This window comes from Caenorhabditis remanei, chromosome I (assembly GCF_010183535.1).
Source record: "Caenorhabditis remanei strain PX506 chromosome I, whole genome shotgun sequence".
Classification (NCBI taxonomy): Eukaryota; Metazoa; Nematoda; class Chromadorea; order Rhabditida; family Rhabditidae; genus Caenorhabditis; species Caenorhabditis remanei.
Genome location: NC_071328.1, coordinates 13,953,589 through 13,965,760, shown reverse-complemented (window position 1 = coordinate 13,965,760; position 12,172 = coordinate 13,953,589). Strand labels below are relative to the sequence as shown.

General features: G+C 38.9%; 2 protein-coding genes across 2 annotated transcripts; both read left to right on the top strand.

Moving 5' to 3' along the window:
* Window positions 1–1,614: 1,614 nt before the first annotated feature.
* GCK72_003073 (uncharacterized protein) lies at window positions 1,615–6,707 on the top strand (the record flags this gene model as incomplete). Its single annotated transcript, XM_053723794.1, has 9 exons — window positions 1,615–1,647; window positions 1,698–1,764; window positions 1,813–4,129; window positions 4,176–4,538; window positions 4,651–4,925; window positions 4,974–5,112; window positions 6,082–6,251; window positions 6,302–6,453; window positions 6,501–6,707. The coding sequence occupies 9 exons, from the start codon at window positions 1,615–1,617 to the stop codon at window positions 6,705–6,707; spliced, it is 3,723 nt and encodes a 1,240-aa protein (XP_053592439.1).
* A 1,388-nt stretch (window positions 6,708–8,095) lies between these two features.
* GCK72_003072 (uncharacterized protein) lies at window positions 8,096–8,766 on the top strand (the record flags this gene model as incomplete). The annotated part of the gene is made up of 2 exons (XM_053723793.1): window positions 8,096–8,404; window positions 8,449–8,766. 2 exons carry the CDS (start codon window positions 8,096–8,098, stop codon window positions 8,764–8,766), a joined length of 627 nt encoding a protein of 208 aa, XP_053592438.1.
* Between the last annotated feature and the right edge of the window lie 3,406 nt (window positions 8,767–12,172).

Below are 12,172 nucleotides of genomic sequence, written 5' to 3'. Positions count from 1 at the left end.
TGTCTAAATTCGCCATGTCCTGTCACTCTTCCATCTGATATGTTTCATCCCAAAACTCTTGTGTTTGTGTCTCTCCCCAAGTACCCATCTTCTGTCCAATTAAGCCTTCAATTAACAGAAAATCGTCCGTTGCCTTATGTGTTCCCCTTTCAATCTCTATGGCCGATGTGACCAGTATATCCCCTTCTAGATATTTAATTTCTAGAGCTGATTTCTCATTTCTCTAACTGCGATACCTCCCAAAATCTACAATTAAAATCCACAGAATTTCCCCATTTCCATCTTCCGCTTTTTTGTATTTTAATTAGATAATGTGACAGAGTTGGTTCGAGATAATTACATCATTATTTAATTTATTGTAGTTTTGTAATTATTGTTTTCATTGTGTAATCACCGCCCGCCTTCTATTTTTTAATGAGAAAACCTTACATAACCTGACTCTCATGGTCCCCGATGATTTATTGTGTTTCTTGTCAAATACCCGCCCCTTACCACATGTCTCAACTCGATCTCCTCATGATAATTTATTTGTGTCATTAATTTTTTTTAAAAACCAAGTTTCTTTACGAATAAACTATTTTTTTGAGTCTCACTGTTGTCAACTACAAAAATAATTTACCGTAAAACTTCTGTGTGTGTTTTGTGTTTTTTTCTATTCAAATCGTTCAAAAATAAGACAATTTATTGAAAAACGAGAAATTAAAGGAGGACTGAAGTCATATTTTTTTATTTCAGATTCTGATACTTCAGAAAATTCTGAACATTTTTCATCATTGGAGCATGTGCTAAAAATCGCTCGAAATGCCCTAAATTCACGTTTTCCCGGCTCAAAAGGAGCCTAGATGGAAGAGTTTTCCCACGCGAATTTTTGGCCCGTGTAGTCCTCTCGGACAAAATTATTTCTTTTTATTTCTCGATTTTTCGTTCTCTTGCTTTTTTCAACAAGTTTTCGTGTTTTTTTCAATTTATATCGTAAAAAAAGAAGAAAAAACACGAAAATTTGTTGAAAAAAGCAAGAAAACGAAAAATCGATAAATAAAAATAAATCATTTTGTCCGAGAGGACTACACGGGGGCAAAAATTCGCGTGGGAAAACTCTTCCACCTAGGCTCTTTTTGAGACGGGAAAACGTGAATTTAGGGCATTTAGAGCGATTTTTAGCACATGCTCCAATGATGAAAAATGTTCAGAATTTTCTGAAGTATCAGAATCTGAAATAAAAAAATATGACTTCAGTCCTCCTTTAAGAAAAAACCTTTTCCGAGAGAACTACACAGCCGTCGGAAAACACGCTTCCACCTAGGCTAGTAATTTTGCTTGTAGTTTTGAAAACATTTTCTTTTTTACGTGACATTCGTTAACTTTTTGCCGCTAACCATTTTAGCCCCGCTCTATATATTATTCATTTCTCACAAAGTTTTCGTCAGTTTGCCAGTTTTCTGTTTTTTCAAAGCTTGAAACAATCAACACTTCAGCTGATAGAAAAGAATTTAAATATTCATGAGTGAGATCTAACCAACAAAAACAGTATGTGACCAAGTTTTTCAGATTTTCTGATCTTATTGATCGCTGCCATATCGGCTTCTGCATTTCCACTGGTAAGGGACCTACCCCATGGACAGAATTTTATTTCGAATGGAGATCAAGGTATGATTTATTGACTAAAATAATTTTGCATCAAGGATATAAATTTTCAGATGCGCTCAACCGCAATCCTAGTCCATCCGAGAATCGTCACCGATTCAAAAGAGACGCCAGTGGCAAGTTTTTTACTCTTTCGGGATTTTATTCTATAGTTTTACCAATTTACAGAAAATCTGAAAACCCATGTGACGAATTTGAAAAAGGTGGCTCGTGTTACTAATGGTATTTATCTACTTCGAGAACTCATAGCTGGATCCATTGACTCCGACGAGCTGATCTCTGAAATTCTTCGCTTTGGAGATGTGAAACCATCTAAAATCTCTGAAATCGTATTGCCAGATGTTCAAAGTGCTGTAAATGATATGAAGTCACTTTCCGATCAGTTAGCAGCTTCGGAAAACGCGAAAAAAGTGGAGAGAGCGTTTGAAGGGTTGAAAGAGATATTGAATGAAGTGGATGGAATTGGCAACTTGACTGAATGGACGGATGAGAAGGAGCATTTTGGGAAGGAAATCGATCGGCTTGCGAAGGATGGATTGAATATAACTGATGTGGGATCGATTAATTCTGCTTGTTTTGATTGGAGAACCAACTACCAGCAATTAAAAGGGAACACTGTTTCGACCAAAGATATACAGGAAACTGTAAGGCTATTGAAAAAAATGAAAGATGCCAGTATGAATTTGAACAACTCACCCATTTTTTGGAAATTCTCCAACTTTTCCTTTGCTACCGATGGAATCTCGCCGATTTTGAAAGCAGAAAAAGGTGTGGCCATGTATCGAAGTCATGTTGACTTTCTTCATATTGATGCTTCCGATGGTTCACTTTACACGAATGAGACAGAATTGATGTCGAAGAAGTTAAGCAGTATGGTCGACCGTCTTACCGATATTAAAACAGTGTCAAGCCTGATGATTTCTCGTGGAAGACCAAAAAGACAACTTCAACACACATTCGGATTGCCAGATGGTGCATCGGACCTTTCATTCATATCTTCTGACATTGTTGATTCATGGATCGCCAAGGTGGTTAAATCGGAGAGTCTGAAAATTGCACTAACTCACCTGGATGGACTAACTAGCATTTCAAAATCAGTGGATGATTCCCTTGGATCTGATTTTGGAGGAATAATCGATTTTTTGAGTCACCTGGATTTGATGTCAGAAGTTTCCAAAGAAGTTGATGCGGCTAAAACGGGAGTCTCACAAGGATACAACTGTTCTTTAATTGCAGGACCCCCGATTGCCAACGATTCCATCCAGATTTTTAAGAACGCTGTGGATGAAATTGACAAGAAATTGTTGGAATTGAACACGGAAAGAGACGAGTTGTTGAAATATGTGAAGTCTTCCGGAATCATTGGAATATGCGATGACATTCTCGCCATTTGTAACAAAACTAAAGCAGATGGAAGTAATGTTCAAGAAGTCGTGAATGAGATTAAAGGATACAAGAACCTAGACGTCATGGCTGGACATATCAAACAACTTTATGACCTTACTCATTCAATAATAGGGCTAAACAAAGTACAAAATGATGCAACAACTGTTAATTCCAGTATAGACTCTTTGAACAAATATCATAAAGAGATATCAAAAACATACTCTGATTACTTCAAATGTTTGCAAGATCGGGATCAGTTGTCTTTAGTGATCAAAGCTATTGAAGGTCTGAAAAGGATCAGAAACTGGAAACAGGACAGCAAGTATTCGAAAACATTGATGGATGGATTCAACGTTGTGCAAAAAGTGGTTGGAATAAAAGATGGACTGAATGAAATGAAGAGATCAATCGAGGGATTGGTTGACTTGAAGACTCCGGAGACTGATGCACTGAAAGATTTCCCGGAAGCTTCGACCCATTTGGAAGTCATTGGGAAAGCGGTGCAAGGACTGACCGGGATGAGAGATGCATTGAATGAAAAGGATGATATGATGAAATTTTCAAAAAGTATTGAAGTCGTCGAGAGAAAGAAAAACGAAGCAACAGATGTGGCAAGCCTGGATGAATTGGTGAAGCTCCATGCAGATATTCAAAATATGTTTGATTCATTGAGCGATTTCGAGGGAACATTGTCATGGTTTGCTGATTCAGATTCACTTGCCGAGCAGTCTGATATATTCTCCAATGCCAAAAAAGTGTCCGGAATCACTGGCAACTTTTCGAGTATGGGCAAAGCAGTTGAAGAATTGAAGAGCGTTGTAAATGGGTCGGATTTGACCTCGTTAAAAGAAGTGGAGGAAGGATTGAAGATGATGGACACGTTGGAGTTGGATTTTGCTGGATTCCATAAGAGTTTTGATGATTCGAAGAACTCGTTGACTGCTCTCGACTTGTTCTTCGCAAAAACTCAGAAGAAGTTCGAGCCGACAACACCAATACCTGCTCAGAGACCGACATTTGATTTGGAAACTTCCACTGAAGGCATTGAAGATTCTGGTGCTCAATTAGGTGCTGAAAAGGATGAGAAAGATTCTGAAAAGTGAGTTATTCCAGTTTTTCTTTCACAAAACGTTGCTCGTTTTCAGGTCGGACGATCTCACAAAGGTATACATTGGTGTTGGCGCCTTATGTTTTGTAGCATTTGTCATTTTCCTTCTATACAAGTTCAAACGACCATGGCTGAAAGCAAAGTGTCCATGTCTTTGTTGGAAAAAAGACAAACTTCCGTCACCGCAACCACGACGTCCAAAACCCTCGAAACCGGAGGAGTTCCTGAAAATCTTTGTCGACTACTTGATGGAACAGTTCAATGAAATTCGCGTCGCAAAGAAAGCCTCCGACGAGGATATTACGTTTTTCACGTATGAGTTCTACAAGACAAGTCTTGAAGCACATAAAGTGACGGTGGATGAGACGAAAATAATGCCACTGGTGTTGACAGATTGCAGGTGGGTGTGGGCGGGGTTTTGAATAATTAGGTAGACCCAAAAAAAAAGAATTTCATTTGTAAAACTTAACACTTAACTTCAAATTTCAAACATTCAACAACTAAATTTACAGAGGTGACACGCGTCTGATCAGAGGTCATTTTCCGTTTCTCAATGGAACAATGGAACGATTCCCGAACACGTTTATCCACGCAAACTTCTTGGTGTTCCCAACAAAAAGGAAGTGGCTACTAACCCTGGCGCCACAAAAAGCAGCAGAAGCAATACCAGAATCTGATGGGAAGAAGGCGGTAGACAAGAAGAATTCGACGATCGGAAAGTTCTGGTGGCTGGCGAAACAATTCAATTCGCAGCACGTTGCGCAGTTGTGCAAATTGGATGAAGCTAGTGAGTCTCAATTATCTTTTGTAACGTTATATATAATCCATATTCCAGACGAAATTCAATGCGACCAATACTATCCTCTGAAGGTTGACGAAGAGTTTACTGATGGCTGCTTGACGCTGAAATGTACACACATGCGCACGGATTATAAGGGTCAACTCGAAGTTCGAACCATAACTGCAACTTTTACGTGAGTTGAAATGAATATTGGAGATTTGGGGACTGTTTAAAGGAGGTGAGAACTCAAAAAAAAAGGTTGGCTCAAAATTCGGTAAGTGATTGCTCTGTGGGACCCGAACACATGATCGAACGCGCATGGGTACAAAACCACAACCGGCTGAGCTACACGGCCGAGAACGCAGCCGCCCGCTCAGGGATGTGATAAATGTGGGTGCTTCTCAATCATAATTTCGATCACAATTTTTTTGCGTTCTCACCTCCTTTAAGGAGGACAGAAGTCATATTTTTAATTTCAAATTCTGATACTTCAGAAAATTCTGAGAAACTTTCATTATTGGAGCATGTGCTAAAAATCGCTCGAAATGCCCTAAATTCACGTTTTCCCGGCTCAAAAGGAGCCTAGGTGGAAGAGTTTTCCCAAGCGAATTTCTTCCACCGTGTAGTCCTTCAAAACCAGACATTTGGAAACCGAATGTTTAAAAACCAAGTCGTTTGGCATTACACATGAAAAAATTCCTGAAAATGTCTCAATTGGTTGAAATATAGCAGTTTCGAAACATCCGGGTCACCAATGTCGGGATTTGAAACGTCCCCGGAGCCGATAATATTGTTGCTAAAGAGTTGAAAAATGCAGAACAATTGAAACATAATACAAACGCGCCCTATTGCGCACGAGTTATAATTTCCTGTTTTTGGGAGATTTAAAAACTGGGCTACACCTAATTAAAACTGGCCGGAATTCGATGGAGTAAAAGATGGTGAAATGATAAATAAAAACCATTATTTGATGGTTCTGGTTCGCGCCAGTTCTATTACGGGGTGTTCTATTACGACTGGAGTCGAAACGTCCCGGTTTTAAAATGTCCTGGTTTTCTAATCTACCGTAGCCGACATTCTTAGAACTCGCTTTACTGGGCTCCGTGACGTTTCGGAACTGGGGCACCCAATAATCTACAACTTTTCAATCAATTAATTTCAGAAATGAGCCTCCGTTCACAGTAACCCACTACGTGTTCACTCGTTGGGCTGATCCTACATATCCCTCTTCACTGGACCCCCTCATCGCTATCTATAGAGCATTGAACAAAGACACCGGAACACCAATCGTCCTCTGCTCGGATGGATATAAGAGAACTGGAATGTTTGCATGTAAGTGAACGGATTCATGACGTTATGGATGAAAAGGCTGAAATTTTCAGTGGGAGCTTATATGGCGGACTACGTAAGAAAGCACCGTACAATCGATTTTAAGAAGTGCTATCAAAGTGTGGCGTCTTTGAGACTTGGTGCTATCCCTTTTATGACGGACTATGCGTTCAGCGGACGTCTTTGTTTGGAAATGTTGGCTGATGTTAGTAGAATTTTAATGGGAAAAAAACACGAAATCTGAAAATTTAGGAAGCCACCACCACATCTGCTCTTCGAAATGACTACAATAAATTGAGGGATGGCTGGGATCGTATTGATGAGGAGCATGAGAAGAGGAACCCAAAGAAAGAGGCAAAGAGTGAGAGTACAACACAGAAAACGTCGACAACGCAGAAGTCAAAAAAAGATGGAAATGATGAAGAGTATCTGGATGACCCGACGATTAGGTCGAGGTAGATTGCGAATGAGTGAACTTGTGCTTGAATTTTTGAATTATAATACTTGACTGGCTGACTTTAGATATACTTATTTGGGAATAAAAGTACACTTGACACATTTTTTCAGATTGAAATGAGCAACTTTGAGCATGTGAGAGGGTTTCGGCAATTAAATCATTACCATTTTGTGGGATGAAATACCATACTTGTCAAATGAGGGGCCGCGCCGGCCGCCTTTTTCGAAAGATTGACTGAATTTTTCAGCGAGACGCCTCCGCCAATAAAAAACTTGAAGGTGTAATAAGGTCAAATCTGATTTTTGCCCAGAATAATCTGTGTGTTTTCGTGAGTTCATTTCCCTATCGAAAAAATACAAAAAATTCGGTCGAAACCGATCGTGCGGCGAAACAGTTTGGACATTTCTATAGCCGGATTCTCGGATGAATTCTCTCTTCCCCGGATTTCCTCTTCCCTGGATTCTTTTTCGGATTCTCAGAATTTTCGGATTCTTCTTTTTCTTCTTCTTCATCTTCGAATTCTCGGAGGAATTCTGTCTTCCCCGAATTTCCTCGTCCCCGGATTTTCTCTTCCCCTGATCTTTTTCGAATTCTCGGATTCTCGGATTCTTCTTCTTTTTCTTCAGATTCTCGGATTCTCGATTCAAGCTCGAGGGGTTTTCTCTTACCCCGATTTTCTCTTCACGGATTTCCCTTCTTCTTCTTTTTCGGATTCTTCAGATTCTTTTTCTTCTTCTTCTTCGGATTCTTGGATCCTCAAGTTTAGGGATTCTCCTTCTTCTCCGGATTTCCTCGTCTCCGGATTTCCTCTTCTTCCTCGAATTCTCAGATTCGCGGATTTTCAGATTCTTCTTCTTCTTCTTCTTCGGATTCTCGGATTCTCGAATGAATTCTGTCTTTCCCCGATTTTCTCTTCCCTGTATTTTCTCTTCCCCAGATCTTCTTCGGATTCTCGGATTCTTCTTCTTTTTTCTTCGGATTCTCGAATTCTTCTTCTTCTTCTTCTTCTTCTTCTTTGGATTCTCAGAATTCTCGAATTTTCTCTTCCCCTGAATTTCTTTTCCCCGGATTTTCGGATTCTCGGATTCTCGGATTCTTGGATTCTCGGAATCTCTGGATTCTCGGATTTCCCTTCTTCTTCTTTTTCGGATTCTTCGGATTCTTTTTCTTCTTCTTCTTTGAATTCTCAGAATTCTCGGATTTTCTCTTCCCTGGATTTCTCGGATTCTCGTATTCTCCGATTCTCGGATTCTCGGATTCTCGGGTTTCGGAATTCTTCTTCCCCTTATTTTATCTTCCCCAGATTCCTCCTCATATTTCTTTTTTTCAGTCTCCGACATCTAAATCTGACGAACATGCCGATACCCGGGAAGACTTCTTCTCGCTCATAATGAGAGAGGATATACTGTATATTATGGTCGTTGGCTCAGTTGCTTCATCGTCTGCGTACTGTGAGGAGATGGTGGGAGGTGTCTTTACCATCGGTGACTATCGTTGCGAAACACTTTTGTCAGAAGCTTATTCGGAAAGAGTCACCGACGTTAACTTCAAAAAACTAAGAATAACCTTGTCCAATAAAGGAAAAGTGATTGCCACAAGAACAGTTTGCCAAATCAATTTCCCCAATTGGACTGACGATGTTTGGCCGACAACTTATGATACTCTTTATGATATTCACAATTTAGTGACGTCCTCACCGGTGAGTTTTGTTTGTTTAGATTTATATAAGATTTATTTTTCCAGAAACCAATCATAGTACACTCCACCACGGCTACTGGTCCAGCAATGGGTTTTGTTGGATTAGCGTTCTGCTCCCAGCTCATGGAAATCAAAGAAGAATATACGTTTGATGTGGTATTCCGTAAACTTATCAAAAGACGCTACTGCTCTTTCAACGACGCACAATGCATAGGATGGCTGGAGATCGGAGTCATGTACTTCCTCACGAGAAAGCACCGATTGGAACCCTTCATGTTCAACAATAATAATCAGATGTTCCAGAATATGGTGACAAATGGAGATGGGATTCCGGAAGAGTTAAGGGGAACCCGATGGGATTAGTGGATTGAAGGATTTTAGAAGACGTCAAATGGATTTAGAATATTACTCGAATAGTGCGGATTGAATTTTGTATTGTATGACTTGAATTTTTATTTATGATATGTGTTGGAATTGAACTTTTTGTTTAGAATTTCAGAATTTCAGACTAGCTCTTTTCACACTGAATCCAAATTTTTCAGTCTCCTGGCCTAATTTTGTGATTTTAGGCCGGCTTTGACCGGGGGACTAGTTTTCCGAAAATTGGATTTCTAGGCCACCAATTTTTCTTTTGTTGATCTTTTACTCATTTCAAATATCTTCATACCGAATTCGAATTTTTCAGTCTCCCTTTAAAAACTCCTTTTTTGCACAAAAAACCTGAAAAAATCTTCGAAAAACGACAGAAACAACAAAAATTGGCCGGGGGACTAACTTTTTTCGTAATTTGGATTTCTAGGCCACCAACTTTTTTTTTGATATTATACTCATTTTTCAAAGATCTTTTTACGCTGAATCCGAATTTTTCAGTCTCCTGGCCTAGTTTTGTGATTTTCAATTTTTAGCTATTGGAGCAATTTAAAAGACTATCGAAACTAAGGAAAATTCGCGTGGTAATTGCTAAAAATCGCTAAAAATTTCTAAAAATTCGAAAAAATTAAGTTGAGAGCGAACATCACATAGCTATAATCGAATTTGGTATAAAAATCGAAAAGATCGAAAAATAGTGAAAAATCGCCGAAAAACAGCAAAAACAACGGAATTCGGCCGGGGGACTAACTTTTTCAAAATTTGGATTTCTAGGCCACCAACTTATTTTTTTGATATTATACTCATTTCGAAGCTGTTTTCACGCTGAATACAAATTTTTGAGACTCCTGACCTAATGTTGTGATTTTCGGCCAGTTTTGACCGGAGGACTAACTTTTTCAAAATTTGAAATTCTAGGCCGTCATTTTATTTTTTTGATATTAAACTCATTTCGAAGCTTTTTTCACGCTCAGATCGAATTTTTCAGTCTCCTGGCCTAATTTGTGATTTCAGGTCAGTTTCGGTCGGGGGACTATTAGCCGAGCAAATTCGTTACAACTGCGCCCCGCCGCAAACGAGAGAGTATCGGCAAGAGACACAGATTTTTTCTCGTGCCAACAATTATTTTCACAGTTTTTGACCTATTTTCACTATTTTTCGAAAGTTTTTATGTAATTTGTTCTTAAAAACAGCAAAAATAGGTCAAAAATGGTAAAAATACTTGTTCGCGCGAGAAATTATCTGCGTCTCTCACCGATACTCTCTCGTTTGCGGTGGGACGCAGTTGTAAGAGGGGGTGGGCCGCTAATAGTTTTCAGAAATTTGGATTTCTAGGCCATCGACTTATTTTTTGATATTATACTCATTTCAAAGATCTCTTTACGCTGAATTCGAATTTTTCAGTCTCCCGGCCTAATTTTGTGATTTTAGGCTAGCTTTGACCGGGGGACTAGTTTTCTGAAATTTGTATTTCTTGGCCACCAACTTATTTTTTGATATTATGCTCATTTCGAAGCTTTTTTCAGGCTAAATACAAGTTTTTCCGGAATCCCCAAAAAGAACAGAACAAGAAATACAAAATAATTCATTCTAGTCTATTGAAAAGTAGCAATATGCTACATCAGTTTTTTTCACGAGTAATAAATACAAATATTCTTCCCATCATTTCTTGGTCTCTTTACGCTCTTTCGCTTCCTCTGCCTCCTTCAATTTATTCTTTTTTGCTTGTTCCAATAAGATTTTGCGGTTCATTTTAGCATTATACTTTTTATCACTGTTGTCCTTCATTTTCTTTGCGAGAGCTCTTTTCTTCTCTTCCGGGGTTTTCGGCTTCTTCTTCTTGTAATACTTCTTGCTTTTTTTGTTTTTCTCCTCTTCCGTTTCCGCTTCCGTACTTGCATCATCGTCGTGAACGACTTCGATCTTTTCTTTTACTTCTATTAGTGACTCACTTTTCTGCACATCTCTTTTGTCTTTCTCCGCAAGGTAACGATCCCAAGCACCATTCATTTTGTCATAGTTGATATGAAGATTCGCTGGCAGCACTTCATTCTGTAATTAGGGTAATTAAGCAGTAATTAAAGTGAGTGTCGAGGATTCAAAAACTTACGTCAGCCAATAGTTCCATACAAAGGTGAACGCTGTAAGCGACATCTTGATGATTTTGAAGTGCATTCACTCTAGTGCTCATCACGTCAATCATGCATTGTTTGATGTCCAGCTCATTCATGCTCATTTTGATACGATGCTTCATAAGGCCAGCCACTGAAAAAAATCGGTTTTTGAAACAGCGGAAAGCGGAATAAAATGTCATTATTTAGAAGACGATTTTGGCCTTATTTTGTTGTAAAAACCTTGTAAAAATCGGTAAAGTTGTGTTAAATTTCCATTTTTGGTGAGAACTGATACAGCAGTACCGCTCAAAAGTATATGAAGTTTTGGTTTTTTCAGTTGAAAAAGTCTAACTTTGAGATTGTGTCATGGTAATACTGATTGTCCCATCAAATAGATTTTTTATGGATCATACAGACCAAGAGTAGAAATCCATTTTTGTAGTTGACAACTTTTTTGTACGGACGCTACCTCGAGTTATGGTCATTTTAAGAGGACAGCTCAGAAACAGAGTTGAGCGGAATGCGGTTTTTGAAATGGCGGAAGGCGGAAGGCGGAAAGCGGAATGGAAAAAAAATTCCAAAAGGCGGAAGGCGGAATACAATGTCGCTTTCAAAAATACGATTTTAGCCTTATTTTGTAGTAAAAAACACTAAAATAGTTAAATTTGTGTTAAATTTTGTTTTTTTCGGTAAACACTGATAGCTTTGCTGCAAAAAAACCTCAAAAATATCAGTAAATTGGAATAGGTGATCACATTTTTCAAGCTGAGGAAAAAATCTTTAAGCAGCGGAAGGCGAAAGGCGGAAAGCGGAAATAGGAAAATTTTTGGCGGAAAACGGAAAGCGGAAGGCGGAATAAAACATTTTTCGGCGGAAAGCGGAAAGCGGAAGGCGGAAAGAGAAAAGTGGCGGAGAGCGGAAGGCGGAAGGCGGAAGGCGGAATTCCGCTCAACCATGTATAAAAAGTGGTAACTCGGCCATTTTACACTGTCCAAAACGCGTAGCAGACGCGCCTGACTTCACTGATACTTTTATTGCAAATTGCAAACATTTTTTTTGTAAAATGTAAGAATTTTGATGTTTATTTAAAAAACCTGCAAAATTTTAGTCAAAACAAAAAATTCTCGGCAAAAACGCGTCGTATGCGCCCCTGAATGAAAAAAAACAGACACCTTCGGCAATGTATTATTGAAATTGTTATAAAAAAAAGTCGCTGGCCTAGGATCCGTCAACTCGGCTATCACACTGACCTTACAGTTTTGAGCTATACACTCTTTAAAGGCGCA